Below are 21,188 nucleotides of genomic sequence, written 5' to 3'. Positions count from 1 at the left end.
AACATGCAGGTACAGCAGGCAGTGAAGAAAATTAATGGCATGTTGGCCGTCATAACGAGAGGATTTGAGTATAGAAGTAAAGAGGTCCTTCTGCAGTTGTATAGGCCCCTGGTGAGACCATATCTGGAGTATTGTGTGCCGTTTTGGTCTCCTAATTTGAGAAAGGACGTCCTTGCTATTGAGGCAGTGCAGCGTAGGTTCACGAGGTTAATCCCCGGGATGGCAGGACTGTCATAGGAGGAAAGATTGGAAAGACTGGGCTTGTATTCACTGGAATTTAGAAGGATGAGAAGGGATCTTATTGAAACGTATAAAATTATAAAAGGACTAGACAAGCTAAATGCAGGAAAAATGTTCCCAATGTTGGAGTCCAGAACCAGGGGCCACAGTCTAAGAATAAAGGGGAGGGCATTTAAAACTGAGGTGAGAAAAAACTTTTTCACCCAGAGTTGTGAATTTGTGGAATTCTCTGCCACAGAAGGCAATGGAAGCCAATTCAATGGATGAATTTAAAAGAGAGTTAGATCGAGCTCGAGGGCTAGCAGAATCAAGGGATATGGGGAGAAGGCACGCACAGGTTACTGATTGTGGATGATCAGTCATGATCACAATGAATGGCGGTGCTGGCTCGAAGGGCCAAATGGCCTCCTCCTGCACCTATTTTCTATCTATTACAGGGATGAATAATAGACAAAAAGTTTGTTCAGTGGAATAAAAGGATCAAAAGACAATGAAGTGAAAACACAGTTCTTGGTTAAAAATCAGAGGAAATATTCTGAACTTGCTTTAGAGCAACATTAATGACGTTAGAATTATTCACAAAACGACCTGGGAGAAAGGTCCTGATTGTCTACTCTATCTATGCCTTTCATAATTGTATAGACTTCCTCAGCCTCCAACACTGCGGCAAAAACAATTATCTTAAAATCAAGAATTGATGGTTACCAACCTACTTGTTTTTCCAATATTTGTCCAAAAATTCCACAGAACTTTGGAATACTTGTTAGATTTGTTAGATATTGTTAGACTTTTAGTTAGCATCCACTGTTCCAAAAATTAAAGTTTGGCTTCTCGCCACGTCTCAGAACTGTGCAGTGCTCCAGTGATTTGTAAGGGGTTTAGCATAACTCCTCATTTTGAAGGTATCTGCCAAGGATTCACACATGCCTTATCATTTGCCACCTTCAAGTATGTGTACGGCTCATTATTGATTTGGTTAAACAGGTGTGCAACGTTTGCAATCTTCCAGTCCTTTGTACACCTTAACATGAAAGCAGGTCAATATCACAATGATTGTTATTGGACCAATGATCCAGAAACATGAGCTCAATTCCCAGCACAGCAGACAAGGAATTTAAATTCAGTTAATTAATTCTAGTTATATACAGCTACTAAATCGGTGAAAGCGACAATGAAGCCACCAGATTGTTGTAAAAGCAATCTGCTTCCTTAATGATCCTTTAGCACCTTACCCAATCTGGACTATGATAATGTGGTTGACTCTTAAGTACTCTCAACAATGGTTTACCGAGACATTCATTTCAAGAAGAAATAGATCTGGACTACAAGAACACACAGTTGGTGAATGATCTTAAAAAAAACCCCAAGGAATAGAAGATCATGGATAGGGATTTCACTATCTTCACTCTCACTAGCTTCAGTAACCAAAAACTGCACCTCATATAGACTACATCTCAATCTATTTCATTCCCCACCCCCCTTCTGATTTACGTTTGCATTCCATTCTCTTTTGTCCTTAAATCCATTCTCTTTTGTGAAGTCATAAACAAGTCACTAATTCTATACTTTACACACATTATTTGCCTCTACAGGATTTAGTAAATCTTCCTAATAGCATTCCTTTAGGTTTGTTTGAGTCTATAAAATTGAATCCAAAATGATTTTATGTTGACTGCAATGTTCTCTCATTCTCCCTTTATCCAAGTAGTTTTTATTAATTCTCCACTGCCTGGTTTTCCATTATTCCTCATCCTATAAGCTGCCATTTGATTGATTTTATCCGGAACATCATTTCTTATTCAGGGAGCTCGTGCCTTCAAAGCCCCAGCTTTCCATTTTATAAGAATATATTTAATTTATACTCAGTAATTCCACTCTCAAAACATTGTTATTTCTTCACAACCAAGCATTGCTTCCCGTTCATTTGTTCAAATGATAAGAATTAACAATTTTTAATTAAGGATAATTGCAACTTTGATCAAAATAGCATTGGCTGTTCCAACTTTCATACAATCAGCTAAAATGCTATTCACATGCAAAACCCATGTACAATTTTTTATAACTCATATTATTAAAATCTATGCATGTAGATGGACGGATGTATTTTTTTCAACAAATACACAACCCCTGGTTCAAACTACCAGTGCACTTATGATTTGATATTGAACTAGTCAGCAAACATGACTAAAATAGGATTTTAATAACTGCATTAAATATCATCATGCCGACAAGTTATTGTGCCAGCGCTGGTTAGCTCAAAGACAAAGCAGTTATTTAACTTTGGAATTGATTTATGAGTTGTCAATTAATATTTGTTTGTGTGCAAAAGTGTTATAATCATTCTCATCAACTACTACTAGAATTGCCCTCATGGAATCAGACACCTGGCAAAAAATGAAGCAAGATTTGAAAATAATTTAAAATGCTACCATCTCCACCAAATGGTCCATAACAAAACATATTTGAAGAGAAAACTGTGCATTCTAGTCGACAGAAGTAATAATCTTCTATATATTATTAAAACTCTCATCTTGTTTGTTCCGTTTATTTCTTTGTGCGGTTGTTTGTGCGCTTTTCATCCACAAAAAAGCAGTACACGAGAATAAAAAGTGCACGATAGCGCAACAATTTTAGCACCACCTTACTCACCTTTGCCCTGGAGACACCTTCATCCAAATTTTATTCAAATTGGTCTTATATTTTTAAAGTTAGAGAGATTTTAAAGTTTCAAAATTACCTTCCAAACTGATGCTTTGCCATGTTCAGCATATAACATCACGAGACCTCCCAAGTGATGGCCAATGAGGGAGGGGGGGCCCCACGATGACCACTGGCGGCGGGAACTGCCAGAGTGACGTGAGTCGCGGGCAATGGGGGGGGGGGTAACTTTAATAACTGCGCTGCCCGCCCCCCCACCCTCCGGGAGGACCAGCGCCCCTCCCTCACCCACTCACCCGGTCCCACCACCACCCCCCGCCGGGAGGACGAGCTGCGTTTTCGAAGTCAGTCTGCGCATGCGCAGTTGGGGCCCCTGCTCCCCCCCACCCCTCCGCCCCGCCGGGAGGACGAGCTGTGTTTTCCACGTCAGTCCGCGAGTGCACAGTTGGGGCCCGTCCATCTATTACAGATGCTCCCCGACTTAGTGGGTGAGTGGGGGGAGGGGAGGAGTGGGGATGGAGTGGGTGAGTGAGTGAGGGAGAGGAGGAGGGGGGTTGAAGGGGGATGGAGTGGGTGAGTGGGGGGGAGGGGGGTCTGGGGGGTGGAGTTGGGTGAGTGGGGGGTGAGAGAGGGGGATAAGGGGGGTTGAGGGGGGATGGAGTGGGTGAGTGGGGGGAGGAGTGGGGATAAGGGGAGTTGAGGAGGTGTGGAGTGGGTGAGTGGGGGGGGAGGGGGAGGGGGGAGGAGAGGGTGCTGGACCAATGCAGGAGAGGTTTGGAGCCAATGAAGGGGAGGGGGCTGCTGAGACTATGAGCTGCCGCTAACTTTAATAGATGCGTTCCCCACCCCCCCCCCCCCCCCCGCAGGGAGGACTAGCGCCTGTCCCGGCATGCCCCACGCCTGACCTTCATCCTGTGGTGTAGCGCGGCGGCAGAGGGTCCAACGAGATGGCCATCGCCGCTGTTTGCCGACGATCGTCGCTGTGCTGCAGGAGAGGCTTTGGGTCCACGGCTCGCTCTGGCTGCAACGCAGGCAGCTTGGGGCCGAGGTGAGTGGCTCCCTCTCCCTTTCCCTGTCCCCCCTCGCCCGCCCGACAACGGGCTTTGTCAGTTGGAGAGGATTGCCAGGCCTGCAGGATCGTCAGTTGGGGGGAGGGTTGCCCCAGGAGAGGCCTGCAGGAGAGATTTGGACCCAACGAGCCCACCTCAGTCTGGTGGATAATAAAATAGAAGGCACACTAAAATAATGGGTTTGAGCTGAAATATTGTTACAGCTACTTTGGAAGTATAACTCTAAAACTACAACGAAAACACACTTTTTTAATTTAAGTTGCACTTTCTTGTAAATTTGCCTCAATATTCTGAGCTAGTGTGCCAAACAAAACAAAAATTCCGAGGTTTCCATCTTTGTTCCAAATCTCCGAAACACCGTCCGTCTCTTTCTCAACATCATATAGAGAGCACAGCATAGGTAAGACCACTCTCAAATATTACATTCAGTTTTTATTTCCTTATGTAATAATGATGGATAAACTTGCATGAGAGAGAGTTCAAAAGTGTTACTAGTGAGGTGCCTATAAATCTTATCTCTCAAAGGGTAATGAAGCCGTAGAATCCTCTATTCCAGGTCAGCACAATACACAGCAATAGAACGACTGCCTGACAGCACCAGAGACTGTGATCCTGACTATGAGTGTTATATGTGCGGAGTTTGCATGCTTTCACTGTGACCACGTTGGTTTTCTGCGGGTGCTCCAGTTTCCTCCCATATCCCAAAAGCTGTGCAGGTTTGTAGGTTAATTGGCTTCTGTAAATTGTCTCTAGTGTGTAGGTTGGGAAAGTATTCAACATGGAGATAGATCAATACATGAAGGATCAAGACTTTCAGGACGATGAGGAAACTGTTAAAGAGGAGTTGAGACCACCATATATGAGCCATAATCATATTGAACAGTCAGGTAGATTTGAGGGGTGACCTACTTTCTTGTGTTTCAGAGTGAGCACCAAACTCAACATACTAGATAGATAAACAAGTGATTTTATAGCTTCATCCAAAAGGACTGCTTAGATGAGAAGAAATAAAATTATAGGTGCTGCCTATCCTGCATTCATGGGAAAGGTCCACTGGTAGGTAGAGATGGAGCAGCGGACTGTGTAGCAAAGAGAGCGGTTCTTCAAAATGCTAAAAAAAAAAGGGCAACATGTCAGGGGATGGTTTTGAAGATGGCAAAAATTGAAATAGATTATCCATTGAATGCAGAGGCATGCAAGGTTGGTAGCGAGGGCAGAACAATCTATCCTTGCTTGACACAGAAGAAAATGGAGTGAGCATAGGTAGAGGGGAAGGAAGGAATGCAGCCAAGCTCTCTGTCAGTTATGTTAGAGAGGAAACCATGCTTCTGGAAGTATGAAAAAAATCTCAGGAGGCACAGTATGGAAAATTTCAGAAGATACAATGGCGATGAAGAACTGAGAAATGAAATGAATTCCTTGCAAAAGGCAGGGAGAAGAAGTATTGTTCAAACGGGGGGTCGTGTATCAATCCCGAGGATATGGTCCAAAACAATAATAAACATATTCAGTTAAAAGACTATGCACAGCTATTCTACTCTCAATACATGTACTGGAGTCATAGAATCATACAGCACAGAAACAAACTCCTGGCCCAGCCAGTCTGCATTAACTATCAAGCAACCAGTTACATCATCATCAAACTCTCCCAAATTCCACCATTCACTTATAAACAAGTGGCAATTGATGGTGGTTGACCAACCAGCATGACTATCAGATATGGGAGAAAACCCATTGAATACTGGGAGAAAATGCAAACTTTGCACAGACCGTACAACGGATCAGGTTTGAACCAGTGTCTCTGTGCTGTGAGACAGCTTTATTAGCTGCGCTAATGTATTCCCTAGTGAGACACTGGGTTTATGTTACAAACATCAAGCTGATTTGTGGAAAACGTTTTCTGTCCAGTTTGATTTTTCTTTACAACTGACCATTTAGATCTTCATTCCAATGTGATGACAGATTGCCATTCCCCAAGGTTCATCTTAATTGACAATAGTGACCAACTAGAAGAACTGGTCTTCACCAAAAAATAGTTGTCCTTCTTGCTGGACTCTCCCAATTTTGAAACTGATGGTACTCCAGAAACCATTACAAATGCATGTTATAGCATGAATCATTCCAAAATCACAGGTTTTCTTACTTTGCTATGTACTAAACTATTTTTAAAAATAGCAGATAGGCAACTCAAATACACTAAAAGGAGCCACTAAAAGTACCTAAACCAGAAAGTTCAAACACTTGTTTGCCTGAATGCTCACCGCTGTCTACATAATGTAGTTGAGTCAAGTCTATTATCACAGTATGGTGAGGTACAAGTATAATGAAAATGTTGCTTGCAGCAGCACCAGTCTCATAGACTCAGACAAAACACATGAAAACAAATTATACATAAATTACATGTAAAATTTCTAAAAGAGGTACATTATAGTGTTCCGTTGTCGACATAGGATGAGGGTTATGCAGGTTGATTGAAGAACCTGATTGGACCAGAAAGTAACAGTTCCCAAACTTGGTGTTCTGCAACTTTAAACTTCTGTACCTTCTGACTAATGGTAGGAGTGGCAAGAAGGTACGGCCCAGATGGTAGGGATCACTGAGAATAGATGCTACCTTCTTGAGACAGCACCTGTTGTAGTGGTTTTCAATGGAAGGAAGCGTTGTACTCTATAGCCTCTTGTGTTCCTGGAATTGCCATACCAGGCCATGATACAACCAGTCAGGATAGTTTCAATGGTGCATCTGTAGAGGTTTGCTAGAGTATGCAAGGACATGCAGAATCTTTTAAAACTTCTAAGAAAGTAGAGGCGTGTTTTCTTCATGATTACATCTGTGGGTTGGGCCCAACATAGGTTATCCGACATGATATCACACAGGAATTAAAAACTGCTTAAGGCCCTGTCCCAGTTCGGCAATTTTTTAGGCGACTACAGGCGACCAGGTTGTCGCAGCACGGTCGTCGGGGTGTCGCGGGCATGGTCGTGAGTAGTCTCCAAAGAGTCGTAGCATTTTTCTGGTCGTCGCTAGATTTTGTGAAGGCTTGAAATTTTTCGGCGACTGTAGGTTTCACACCAATGAGCGTAGCTTGACGTCTCCTGACGTGGGTGCTGTCGTAGGTTGTCGCCTGGTGAAGTAGGTTGTCACCAGATGATTAAGGTTGTCGCATGTGCTGACTTTGGCAAATTCCAAGTGTGGACTTGACCTGATCATCCATCAGTGTAATGTGTCCATAAATGATGTTAGGTTTTGTATGTTTTTGCACGTATTCTGTTTAAAGTTTGAATTTTAAAGTTTGAAGTTTGAGGTTTATTGAAATTTATTGGTTTATTACAATATTTTTGTATGCACTGTTGTATGTTCTTATCAACCTTTAAAAAAAAATTGTTTGTATATCAATAAAGGAAATTCTTGACATTTTGATGGAAAATTGATGTATGATTGTATTTCAGAGTAGTTTCTCATGGCATGACTTTCAAATAGTCATGATGCAGAATGATTGGAAACCCTACCGTACACCCCCTTTTATAGGGAAAGTGGGTGAAACGTCAATTGTCTTCAGTCTTCAGGGTCATAGCTTGTCGTAGCTTGTCGCGGGTGGACGTAGGTTGACTTCGGTTGTCGTAGGTTGGAGCCTCTGTGGTGGTAGGTTGTCGTAGGTGCGGTCGTAGGTGGACGTTCTACTTGCAACGATTGGGTCGCCGGTTTTCAGTAGCTTGCTGTACCTTGACGTCGACTAGGTGGTAGGTTGTTGTAGCTTGACGTAGGCATTGTCGTAGGGGGGGTCCATTCACCGTTTTTACCCCAAACTGCTACGACTATGCCAGTCGCCAGCAGTCCCCTTAAAAAACGCCTAACTGGGACAGGGCCTTAACTCTCCCCAAACTTGACACACCAATGAAATCTGGTGCATGGTCTCTCAACATCCCCTTTCTGAAGCCAACGATTAGTTCCTTGATCTTGTTAGCATTGAGCAAGATTGTTGTTGTTGCACCACGCAACCAGGTGTTCTCTCTCTCTCGCTCGCTCTCTCTCTATTGTATGCTGATTTATCACCATCCATGATAGTTATTACTAGTTTTCTTCCTTTTTACGCATTTATAACATTTTTGGTTGCAGCGTATTGTGTTATAAAGACAAAGTTGAAGCTCAACTTTACATTAAAAAACACTAATATCTAGTAATCTTTTCAAAATAGTGTCATGAACATTGCATGAATCAAGATATACTTTCACAACCATTTATACGTATGCATAAAAAAATCCTAGTGACTTCAAACTATACTCACAATTTCACAGTCAACTCCTGCCAACATCTGAATGAATTATAGAGTACAATGTATACAATGCAACTGCTTGCTAGACTGAATAGGATGTGACTTGTTTTATCAAATAACCACACAGCAAGAAAAAGTTTGAAATATACGCATAGTGATGCTTAACAATTTGTACAGTTGTAATAGTGCAGTTGGATTTCAAGGAAACCACCCAACCATTCATGATTGAAAATCGTATTCAACTGTACCATAAAAAGCATGTCATTATACTAAAAAATGATCTAAACACCTTTTTGGGTGAGTGGATGCACTGCTGATAACAATTTATCAAAATCAGCCTTGCAATAGGTTTACCTCAAAGTTCATAATTCCTCAACTATGCCCAGCATGTTCACCAGCACTGAACATTGACAGTCAAGTGACATTTCTTTCTCCATTTTTCTCCCTTTGAGAAGCAGCATGGCTTGTATCATCTGAACATAACACAAGTACATCTTATTTTCTACATCTAATAAAAGTTGCCACATAGGACAACCCGATACACCTGCTCACGTTTGATCCATATCCATTCAAACTGTTCTATCCATGTACCTGTCTAACTGTTTCTTAAAAGTTGGGATAGTCCATGCCTCAACTACCTCCTCTGGCAGCTTGTTCCACACACCTCAGATTCCTATTAAATATTAAATATTCCTATTAAATATTTTCCCCTTCACCTCAAACCTATGTCCTCTGGTCTTCGATTCACCTACTCTGGGCAAGACACTCTGTGCATCTACCCAATCTATTCCTCTCATGATTATATTAACCCTCATCCTCCTGCTTTCCAAGGAATAGAGTCCTAGCCTACTCAACCTCTCCCTAAGGCTCAGACTCTCTAGCCCTGGCAACATCCTTGTAAATCTTCTCTGTACCCTTTCCAGCTTGACATCTTTCCTATAACATGGTGCCCAGAACTGAACACAATACTCTAAATGCGGCCTCACCAACATCTTAAACAACTGCAACATGACCTCCCAACTTCTATACTCAATACTCTGACTGATGAAGGCCAATGTGCCAAATGCCTTTTTGACCACCCTATCTACCTGCGACTCCACCTTCAAGGAACCTTGCACATGCACTCCTAGATCCCTCTGCTCTACAACACTCCCCATAGTCCTAGCATTCACTGTGTAGGTCCTGCCCATGTTAGACTTCCCAAAATGCAACACTTCACATTTCTCTGTATTAAATTCCATCAACCATTCTTCAGCCCACCTGGCTAATCGATCAAGATCCTGCTGCAAATTTTCACAACCCCCATCTTCACTATCTGCAAAACCACATTAAGGCGCATCCTGGGGAAAAAAGATGGGGCAAAAGTAATACAGATTTAGGCAAAGAACTCCAAAGGGATCCTAGGCAGATGAAAGCAAAGCTGCAAATGGTAGAACAATGAATAATAGGCATAAGATATTAAATATATTAAGTATAAAGCATTTCAAATGCTTTTTTTGTGGTGAGGAGGATATATGAGTAAAGAGGGGCAAGATCATGAAAGATCTTGAAAAAAAGGACTCAGCATGTCTTACCAAAGCAGGAGTTGGGGGTTGGGGAAATGAAGTGCAGGAGAATTGAAAGGGAGACAACAAAAGTAAAAGATGCCTTGCAAGTAGTATTGCTCCTACTTAACATAAGAATAGAGGAATGCTCAAACCAATCATGGGCAGAGGACATTTACCAAAATAGCTACTCTCCTTTCACTCTAGCTTTCATCTCCTACATTCAGTGCTTCCGCACATTCCTTCAACAATAAGGCTACTTTCAATATTCCATATCTCAGCCTGCTTCAATCCACCCACACAGCAGCTGCATCATTTCTTATTCCTGGAATTCTTAAGTGTAAATATATGGATGGTGTTGCATTCTACACAGCTATTTTATGCCACCTCACTACAACAGGACTCAAATCCAATATGAATTATTTATGCAGGTGCCGAGCTTTGCAACCAGGAATTAAAATATAGTTGTGTTAAACCAAATGGGGACACTTCAATCCTGGCCAACTTTTTTCAAAAAGGAGATGCGTTTATGTATCATCTCACTTCTTGAGATGTTGCATCACTCCATGCTAATACTTGTTGACACGTTGATTTTTTAAAAAACGTGCAACAGATTCAATACGAAGCTTTCACTTACAATCAAGCATCTTTAGAAATAAAGGGCCAAAAAAATTAAGATATCAGCAAAAACATTGTATTGATTGCAGCTCTAATTGTATAATCCTAACATTTCAAACAGAGAATACAAGTAACAAATACTTACTTTCTCCATCCAGGATCAACAGCACTTGAATACTAAGCAACAATGTTATGGAATAGAAGAGTACTGAGGATCTGCATCAAAATGCAAAAATCATTATAAATATCAAAAAGGAAGTGTTGTTGGGCTTCCTGAACAGAAAATAGAAATACTTGAAAAGACTTAATGAACCAAAATATGTTCCTAAAATGCACACTAAGTATCAACATTCATTAACACCTGCCTCAGGAGAATACTAAACATCTGATGGAAAAACAAAGTAAGCAATGTGGACCTGTGGAAAAGAACAAGCCAGGATCCCATTGACTTACAAATTCGAAGGAGAAAATGGAGTTGGATTGGACACACCCTCAGAAAACCTGCCACAAACATCACCCGGCAAGCCCTGAAATGGAACCCACAAGGAAAAAGAAAAAGAGGTCGCCCCAGAAACAGCTGGAGAAGAGGTGTCCAGGCAGAAATGTCTGGGAGTGGGCTCAACTGGGAGATCTCGAAAGAACCACCAACAACCGAGTGAGGTGGAGGACATTTGTCAAAGGCCTATGCACCCTAGATGAAGAGGAAGTATCAACAGGAATTGTACATTCTCTCTTAAGGAAAAGGTAAATGGTTTGACATTTATACCAACTAACATTTATAGTAATACATCACAGTAATATACTATATTTCTATAGTAATATACTAACACATAATGTAGAATTTGTTAGATGGATGTAGTACTGAATCTAAAATAAAGTGAAAAAAACACAATGGATGGGGAAGAAAAATAAAATCAAACATCAACATTTTTAGCCATGTTATTAAAATCAAAATAACTTGCCAAAAGTTCATTAAGTTAAAAAGAAAATGAAGGTATATTTGCATTGACAAAACAATCAATTTGGTTTGGTACAATTAAAAAATATATATAATCTTATATTTAAGCAACTGCTTATTAGAAAATTATGAAGCTGTTTCAAAGTTTCTGATCTCTAGCTTTGAACGTGCCTGTGTGGCAATTATATCTGAATTGTTTCCATTTATTCCAATGAGCTCAAATACGTGCTAAGATGCTAAACAAAATTATTTAGATTTAAGATCTCGTCTTCCCACTTCAAAATGAATCAAAATCTTTCCTTGTATTATAATGTTGTGTTTCAATTGCTTTCCCTCTCCTGGTCTGACCGGAAATTGTATTTCATAATAAGAACATCGATGAAGTGATGCATGAACAAATGGGGAAAACCACACTTGTTCCAAATAACTGAAGCCCTAAAATTTTGTATATTATTAATACAGGATGAATACTCAAAGCAGAAAATATTCCTGTTATCCAGTATTCAAAGTATCTGCCATAGCTTAGTGATAACACACTTGAACTTAATATGTTAAGTTGTGGATTTTGGGTGAAATGTTAAACCAAAGCCACATCTACCCTCTCAGCTAGGCATAAAGATGCAATGGCAAGATCTGAATACAAGAGTGAACCAAATCCAAAGCAAAAACATAAAAACACTGCAAACACTTTGTAGATTATGCAACATTCACACGAAGAGAAACAACACCTTTGTCAAAACATTATCTTAGTCACTTAGCCAACATTTATCCCTCATCCAGTTTATCTTTTGAAAATACATAGCATCCCTGACAGATGCCCAAAATATAATGCAAGGTTCATTTACAATAGTTAAAAGCTTTGAAGGTGAAAAAGACGAGTCTTTGAAATCACAAACTAGATCATTCTAAAAAATAACAGAGTGAAATCTATTCTACAGAACTATACAAGAGGTAAATGTGCATCAAGCTACTTGAGGAAGTTTACCCTGTGCCTCTCAGGTGATTTTCCTTCCAATCCAAGACTCATAAACACATATTATTATGCTTAGATGAATTTGCAGAGTAAACTGCCAATTCGTTTTGACCAGCATTGTAAAGCATTATCATTTGGCAAGCATAATAATTGTTAGATGCAAACATTGTAATAATGTAATTACATAACACCAAAGACAGATGTAAAAAGTAATAAATTAAAGCAAGTACACCAGTCCTTTTCATTTAAAGCTTGAAGAAAATGCAAATGATTACAGAGTGCAGCATTCAAGCTAAACTGCCACAGATAACACACAATTTATCAATTCAACAGCCTACCCTCATCAACATATCTTCGCAATTGAAACAGAACCTCAAACTATATATATATAGTTATTATATATTTATATAGTTATTATATAGTTATTATAGTTATATATATATATAGTAATTTGAAATCCTTCCTTCGAAGAGCTTAAAAACAAAAGTAAGGTAGGTTGTGTGAGAGAGCTTTGTTTTCATACTGTTGAACATAGGGCATAATATACCATCCCAAAGGGGAAATGTCTGCATAGAAATTTTCAGACAAAACACAACAGTTTCTCAAATGATGAATGTTTACTGCAGCAGTTAGTTCACAATACACCAATAAGACTCATAATCCAAAACGGTTCTCTCTCTCAAACTGAATATGCATTTTCAAAAGAACTCGCAACGTCAGTGATAATTATTTTGACAACACCATCACCACCACTATCTGCAGGTTCCCGTCCAAGTCACACACCACTGTAACTTGGAAATATATCACAGTCCTATTATTGTCAATGTTCTAAATCCTGAAACTGCCTACCAATATTATAAGAATATCATCATTAGACAAAAATTGGTGGATTTGAGGTCAGCAAGGAAGATTGTCAAGTACAGATTAATTTATTATCATATACACCAATGTGCAATGAAATTCCTTGTTCACATGAAGTTCAAAGCGTAAACAGTATACGTGCAGTAATTATTAAAAACTAGATGGGAGTGGACCCGTTGGGTCCAAACCTCTCCTGCGGGCACAGCAACCCTCCTTCCAAACCTCTACTGCGGGCCCAGCAACCCTCCTCCAACTGACTGCCCACGGACCCATTGCCAGCTGGGGGGGCTCCCCCGGGGCCAGGGGCAAACGAGGGGGAGAGGAAGCCACTCACCCCGGCCCGCCATTGCAGCGTCCATAGCGATCTGTGAACCCGTTGGGTGCAAACGTTCCCTGCAGCGGCAGCTCGATTGCGACGGCCGTTGCTTTGAGCGGGAAGAAGCCCCGGCGGACAACCAGCATGCTTTGAGTGCATGCGCTGAACCAGCGACCATCTTACGTATTAGATATAACAACCATTTGAACCGCAGGCCAATGGTGAGTAAGGTGGGCCTAAAATTGTTACATAGAAACATAGAAAATAGGTGCAGGAGGAGGCCATTCGGCCCTTCGAGCCAGCTTCGCCATTCATTGTGATCATATATATCCACAAACCCACAAAACAAATATATCCACAAACCCACAAATATACAAGATGAGAGTTTTAGTAATGTATAGATAAATAAGTTCATAAGTCATTATTTAATTCGTAACTTCATAAGTTCATTAGTTATAGGAGCAGAATTAGGCCATTCAGCCCATCAAGTCTACTCCGCTATTCAATCATGGCTGAAATATCTTTCCCTCTCAACTCCATTCTCCTGCCTTCTCCCCATAACCCTTGACACTAATCAAGAATCTGTCCATCTCCACTTTAAAAATACCCAATGACGACCTCCACAGCTCTCTGTGCAACGGATTCCACAGATTCATCAACCTCTGACTAAAGAAATTCCTCCACATTTCCTTTCCAAAGGTATGTATTTTTATTCTGAGATGCACACTCCACACAAACATCAAGGTTTGGGTCAAATTTGGATCACTGATTAACTAACATCACCAACTGCTGCACCACTGTGTTGTTCCATAGTTTTGCTGAATAACTTTAGTTAAATTATTACTTGTCTCATTTATAGTATTTTGTTGAATCCAAGAGCAATTAGAATAGTGATATTTATTCTAACATGGTAACATTAAATATGCTCTTAACTGCTTATCTCCAAAATATACCACATAAGCTACCAGATTCTGAAATTTGGCATTTTATTGGTAGAGACTTTGTTATTAACCAAATGGAATTTCAATTAGCATATTATAGTTACGTTTTTAAAAGGATTTAAAGAATTAAAGTTATCAAAGAAGCCTAAATGCGAGCTTTCTGATCTATGAATTTCTGTTCTATAGCTATTTTAATTCTTGCAATCTGTCAAGTGTATATCATTAAATGATGAATGAAAAAAAAAAGGACTACAAATCAATTGTATTTTTCATTTTACACCCCAGAAATCTGATATTTTGAGCATAACTTGAAATTATCATTTTCATAATACACACAATTACATTTTAAACACAATTAAATTGATGTGAATAACTCTGAATCCAGTTTAATTTAATAACGCAATTTAGGATCAAATAATGGAAAAGCATAAAAATTGCCAATACTGAAAAACACCAATATAAAATAAAACACACAGCAGGTCAGTCACCATTTTCGCAGAAGGAAATAGAGTTAACATTTTAGAACTGAAATTGACCTGAAATAATAGCTGCTTGATCTGCTAAGCGTCCTCGGAGTTTTTGTTTAATTATGGGATCTTGGGGTCCAAGTCCCCAACTCCCTGAAAGTGGCAACACAAGTGATAAAATGGTAAAGAAACATTTGGTATGCTTGTCTTCATTGATTGAGGAATTGAGTACAAAAGTCAGGTAGTCATGATGCAGCTTTATAGAACTTTGGTTAGGCTGCATTTGAAGTATTGCGTGCAGTCCGGTTGCCCTATTGCAGGAAGGAAATGGAAGCTTTGGAAAAGGTACAGAGGAGGTTTACCAGAATAATGCCTGGATTTTAGCTACAGGGAGAGGTTGGACAGGCTTGGATTGTTTTCTCTAGAACATTGGAGGTTGAGGGGTAACTTGACAAAAGTATATAAAATTATGAGAGGCATAGAGGCATAGAAGTAGACTGACAGAATCTTTCTCCAAGGATGGAAAAATCGAACACTTGAGGGGATAGCCTTAAAGTGGGTGGGGCAAAGTTTAAAGATGTGCGTGGCACAGAGTGCAGTGAATGCCAGGAACAAGCTGCCAGGGTGGTGGTGGAAGCAGATATGATAGTGGCATTTAAGAAACTGTTGAATAGGCATATGAATATGTAGGGAATAGAGGGATATGGAATTAAGTGCAGGCAGATAAGAGTCGGTCTTGGTACAACGTTTGGCACAGAGATTGTGGGCCAAAGGACCTGTTCCTGTGCTGTGCTATGTTATATGGCAATATTTAGGATTTAAATAGTTTTCAAACTTGATCTAATAACCACAAAATTGAATTTTCCAATTCCTAAATTCTGCAATAACCCTAATAACACAAACACAATAACTCATGTAGATATGCCAACATTAATCTGGAAATTCAAATTACAAGACTATATTGGTGTGGCTACCATTAATTTGCTACGCTGATCAACCAATGATCCACCAAAATAAAACCCAAAGCATCATTAGGAGGAAATAAATAACACTGCGCATCTAGGAAGTGATTCACTACCTCAGTTGAGTAAAGTGCATGCATCAGAAAAACATGAGTATTGTTTCCAAATTAATTACCTTTTATATATTGCCACGGTATAATTCATACAACTTCACAAAAGCCCAAAATTGGTAGGAAAATCTTAACCATTTCTATTGTACAAATCCCATCTCCGTCAAAATATATTTTTCATATGATCACAAACACCACAATTAGGTGATGAGCATTAAGACTCACATTCCACAGTATAATAATAATAATAATAATGCATTACATTTATATAGCGCTTTTCATATACTCAAAGACGCTTTACAGGGATTTAAAGAACATAGGGAAGTGAATAAATAGATAAATAAGTAAACGAACAGAGAAAGGAGACAAGGTGAGGTGACCTTCAGTGGTTGAAGGCAGTACTGAACAGGTGAGACTTCAATGATGTTTTGAATGTGGTGAGTGAGGAGGAGTCTCTGACGGTTTGGGGTAGTGAGTTCCATAGGGTGGGAGCAGCGATGGAGAAAGCCCTGTCCCCCCAGGGTCTGAGTTTGGTCCGGATGTGGGGGGATAGGAGATTGGCAGCAGCAGAGCGGAGGGTGCAGGTGGGAGTGTGCCTGTGGAGGAGGTCGGTCAGGTAGGATGGGGCCAGGTTATGGAGGGCTTTGTAGGTCATGAGGAGGATTTTGTACTGGATTCTCTGGGGGATGGGGAGCCAGTGGAGTTTGTAAAGGACGGGGGTGATATGGTCACGGATCGGGGTGTGGGTGAGTAGACGGGCAGCGGAGTTTTGAATGTATTGAAGTTTACTGATGATTTTTGAGGGTGCGCCATAGAGGCTGTTGCAGTAGTCCAGACGGGAGGTGATGAAGGCGTGGATGAGGGTTTCTGCAGCTGTGGAGGAGAGGGATGGATGGAGACGGGCAATGTTTTTGAGGTGGAAGAAGGCTGTCTTTGTGATGTGTTTGATGTGTTTGTCGAAGGAGAAGGTTTGATCAAAGATGATTCCAAGATTCCAAGTATGAATCAAGACATGCCACAAAACACAGGGTGTAGACCCTTAAAGAAAATTATGTAGATATTAATTTAATTTGAATATTCCATTTTATTGGGATAAAAACATTACGACCACATCTTGAAAAAAATACTATATTCTTTTATCACAAGAATTTTGTTTGCTATCAGTTTTAATTCCAAATGTGCAGCAATTGTAATGACTCCGTCAATACTCAATATTGTCTCATCATTAATTTTACTTTTGTAAAATGCCTCAATTTGCTCACATGAGATTATCAAGCGCCTTCCAAAAGAAGGAATTGCATAAGAAATCAAAGAATGCACGTGTACTTTGAAATGAACAATTCCCCAGTAGGGCCGAGAGGAAAGAGCTGTCCATGGTACTGTACTACACTGGCTGACGGGTTGCAGTAAGGTGTCGTGACGTTTCCATTTATTCCAATTCCACTTCCACACCACAGAGCGCTAAGTACACGAGCACCGATAATCTTCAGTTGTATCAGCTAGATTTTTCTTTTAATATTTAAGCTGTCGACCATTTTATATGAAAGCAACAGTCTTTAAAAAATATATCCCACAAAAATATTGATTAAAAGCTACAAGATTTGTAAAGCATTCCATGAATAATTTAGCTTTTAAAAAGAATCCCAAGCAATTTCACAAATTTGTTTTATAATCTTATGTGGTCAAATAATCACAATTATTTAAAATGATTTGGAGTGAGGTATTCCGCAGCAGGTGTTTTTACAAAAGTACTAGATTTCAAAAATGTAAAAGATGGAGAGGAAAAATCAATCAAAGCCCCCCAGAAGATGTATGCTACGGTGGATGGTCTGCAGCGACTTCATTCATAAATGCTAACGGCACCAGAGTGTCTCCAATTCATAAACCCCACAGCCGCGACGTGCAGCATATTTTAATATATTAAAAAAACGCAGGCACACGATCTACTATTCCTTATAAAACAGAAGTGCAACAGAACCGTTATTAAGGAAAGCTGACAAGTATTCATTTCCACTGGAAGATCTGAAGCAACCCCCTCCTGCCAGGCAAACCACTACCACCACCCCCTCCCTCCCACCTGACAGGATTAACGCACCCCGCTCCTTCCTGACAGACCACCACAACCCCCCCCCCCCCCCCCCTCCTGACAGGTCCAACAACCCCCCCCCCCCTCTTTATCCCTCCTGACAATTGAAACACCCCCGCCCCACAGGTCAAACCCCCTCCCCTGAAAACTGAGGGGGTTGAACAACCGCCCCCCACGACAGTTTGAAACACCCCTCATTGACAGGTCAAACACCCACCCCCACGACAAATTAAACCACCCGACCCCACCCGACAGGTCGAGTATCTCCCCCCTCATGGCATAAATCAACCGCCCCACCTTTCCTCGCGGAACCCCCTTGCTCTTTCTGCAAAGTCGCCCCTCTAATTGTGGAAGGGCTGTCGGAGTATTTTGTGGGCTTGGGGACGGGACCTGAGTGAAGGTGCGAGATGCGCCCTGACACTGATATCCATCCATCCATCCATTCATTCATTCATTCATTCATTGATAAGTCAGCGCCGTGCCCAGTGTGGAGTGGCGAGTGGGCCGGGCCGGGCGGGGAGGGGAGAGACAAGCGGAGTCGGAGACAAGCAGCCTTACCTCCGACACAAAGCAGAGACATGGCTCCTCTCCTGCTGGGCTGCACGCCGCCGATCACCGGATTCCCGGCCCGCCCGAGTTACAGATCCGAGCCCTTTGACGTGAGGCTTCTTCCCGCCGTTGGCTGCGCTCTGGTTGACGGGCGGACCGCGACTCCTCAGCTCAGCGATTACTCGGCGCCGCCATTTTGTCGGCAGCAGCCCCTGGGTCCGGCTGACGTCACGGTCAAGCGGCGCGTGCGGGGAATTGGCGGGATGACAGCGGGCGGCGCGGGCACGATGACAGCGGGCGGCGCGGGCACGAGCGCGAGGCGGGTCGACAGTTGCCAGCGGGCGGCGCGGGCACGAGCGCGAGGCGGGTCGACAGTTGCCAGCGGGCGGCGCGGGCACGAGCGCGAGGCGGGTCGACAGTTGACAGCGGGCGGCGCGGGCTCTGCCCGGAATGAGTCGAAGGCTGCAGACGCTGCAATCCCGAGATAAACACAACACCGTCTAAGCGCCGGAGGAACTCAGCCGGCCGGGCAGCGTCTGACGTGCCAGACAATAGTGGAGACACACGGAACTGCAGATGTTGGTTTACGAAGAAAGACACAATGTGCTGGAGTAACTCAGCGAGTTGGAAGAAGAAGGGTCTCGATCCGAAACGTCACTTCAGCACTTTGTGTCTTTTTTCAAGTCAAAAGTGTTTAATTGCCATATAGAGTCATGCAACATGAAAGCAGGCCGTTCGGACTCATCCATGCCAACCAAGATACCCATCGAAGCTCGTCCTATTTGCCTGCATTTGACCCATATTCATATAAACCGTTCCTATCCATGTCCCAGTTCAAGTACCTTTTAAATGCTGGTACAGTATTTGCCTCAACTACCTACTCTGGCAGCTCGTTCTATATTCCCACCACCCTCTGAGTGAAAACGTTGCCCCTCAAGTACTTATTAGATCTTTCTCCTCACGCCTATGTCCTCTGGTTCATGATTTTTCTACTCTGGGAACCGAACGCAAGTTTTCGGCAAAATGGTAGACAAATCTACACTTGGTCTCACTGATGTAAAAGAGGCTACATTGGGAACATCAGAAGCAGTAGATGAGGTTAGAGGAGGTGCATGTGAATCTCTGTACCTCTTGGAAGGACTGCTGTGGTCCTTTGATGGAGGTGAGGGAGGAGGTATAGGGATATGTGGTGCATCGCCTGCGGTGGCAGGGGAAAGTACCTGGGGAGGGGGTGTTTGGTTGAAGAGAACCAGAGAGAACGGAAAGGGCTGGGGATGGGAAGATGTGTCTGGTGGTGGGATCATGTTGAAGGTGGTGCAAATGTCAAAGAATGATGTGTTGGATGCAGAGACTGGTGGGATGAAAGGAGAGGACCTGCTCTCCAAAGCCTCCATATCCTTTCCATAATGGGGTAACCAGAACTGCACACAATAGTCCGAATGTGTAAAAGGAATTAAAGACAAAACCAACTTGCTTCTATATATAGTGTAAGAAAATAACTGCAGATGCTGGTACAAATCGAAGGTATTTATTTCGCAAAATGCTGCAGTAACTCAGAGGGTCAGGCAACATCTCAGGAGAGAAGGAATGGGTGACGTTTCGGATCGAGACCCTTCTTCAGACTGATGTCAGGGGGGTGGGACAAAGGAAGGATATAGGTGGAGACAGGGAGATAGGGGGAGAACTGGGAAGGGGGAGGGGAAGAGACGGACAGAGGAATTATATAAAGTTGGAGAAGTCAATGTTCATACCGCTGGGCTGCAAGCTGCCCAAGCGAAATATGAGGTGCTGTTCCTCCAATTTCCGGTAGGCCTCACTATGGCACTGGAGGAGGCCCATGACAGAAAGGTCAGACTGGGAGTGGGAGGGGAAGTTGAAGTGCTCAGCCACCGGGAGATCAGGTTGGTTAAGGCGGACTGAGCGAAGGTGTTGAGCGAAACGATCGCCGAGCCTGCGTTTGATTTCGCCGATGTAAAGAAGTTATATATCATAGATGCTTCTATATATAGATGCATTTCATCTAGAAAAGGTGTCAACATACCAAGTATATGGATTTAGAACAATGATCAACACCCCAAAGTAATGGGAGTGGGCCAAAGCATTGGGCAAGGTGATAAGACTTACTGAAAGATATATTAAAAAGTTAGAGATAATCAGTGGGAAGGGGAATAAGCAATAGCCATTGAAACACATTATTGGTGAGCAGTTTACTGTATAATGTTAGATAAACCTGTGAGTATTTATTGGTTTACTGATCAATTATAACGTATAAGGTAACAAGATGTACAAACGTTAACTATCGTCACATTTATTAGTGAGAATGCCCTGATGTCATATTTAGCTCTCAGTCAAGATACCACTCTTTACCATCTTTCTGTTGATCAATGCAACCTTGGTTTAAAATAGTATAAGTATCACCAAAATTACGATTGTCCTTAAAGTGATTGAGTGAAGTGGTATAAAAGATGCATTAAGTTATATATTTTGGCATTTACTATCAGGACAGCTTTGAAACTTTATATTTTTCATCAAGCATCCATGTGAAGTACTGAACATTAAAAC

The 21,188-nt window shown here is 41.7% G+C and overlaps 1 protein-coding gene across 10 annotated transcripts in view; it reads right to left on the bottom strand.

The window, feature by feature from the left end:
- LOC144607377 (protein unc-13 homolog A-like) overlaps nucleotides 1–18,828 on the bottom strand; it is a 184,408-nt gene extending 165,580 nt beyond the window's left edge. For all 10 annotated transcript variants that reach the window (XM_078424171.1, XM_078424174.1, XM_078424170.1 and 7 more), the window contains exon 1: nucleotides 18,636–18,828. In XM_078424171.1, coding sequence (XP_078280297.1) covers nucleotides 18,636–18,657 — 22 coding nt within the window. In that variant the 5' untranslated portion in view covers nucleotides 18,658–18,828. The remainder of the gene's footprint in view (nucleotides 1–18,635) is intronic.
- Nucleotides 18,829–21,188: the final 2,360 nt, after the last annotated feature.

This window comes from Rhinoraja longicauda, chromosome 28 (genome assembly GCF_053455715.1).
Source record: "Rhinoraja longicauda isolate Sanriku21f chromosome 28, sRhiLon1.1, whole genome shotgun sequence".
Classification (NCBI taxonomy): domain Eukaryota; kingdom Metazoa; phylum Chordata; class Chondrichthyes; order Rajiformes; family Arhynchobatidae; genus Rhinoraja; species Rhinoraja longicauda.
The sequence above is the reverse complement of the archived record's forward strand: the minus strand, read 5'-3'. Positions and strand labels throughout refer to the sequence as shown.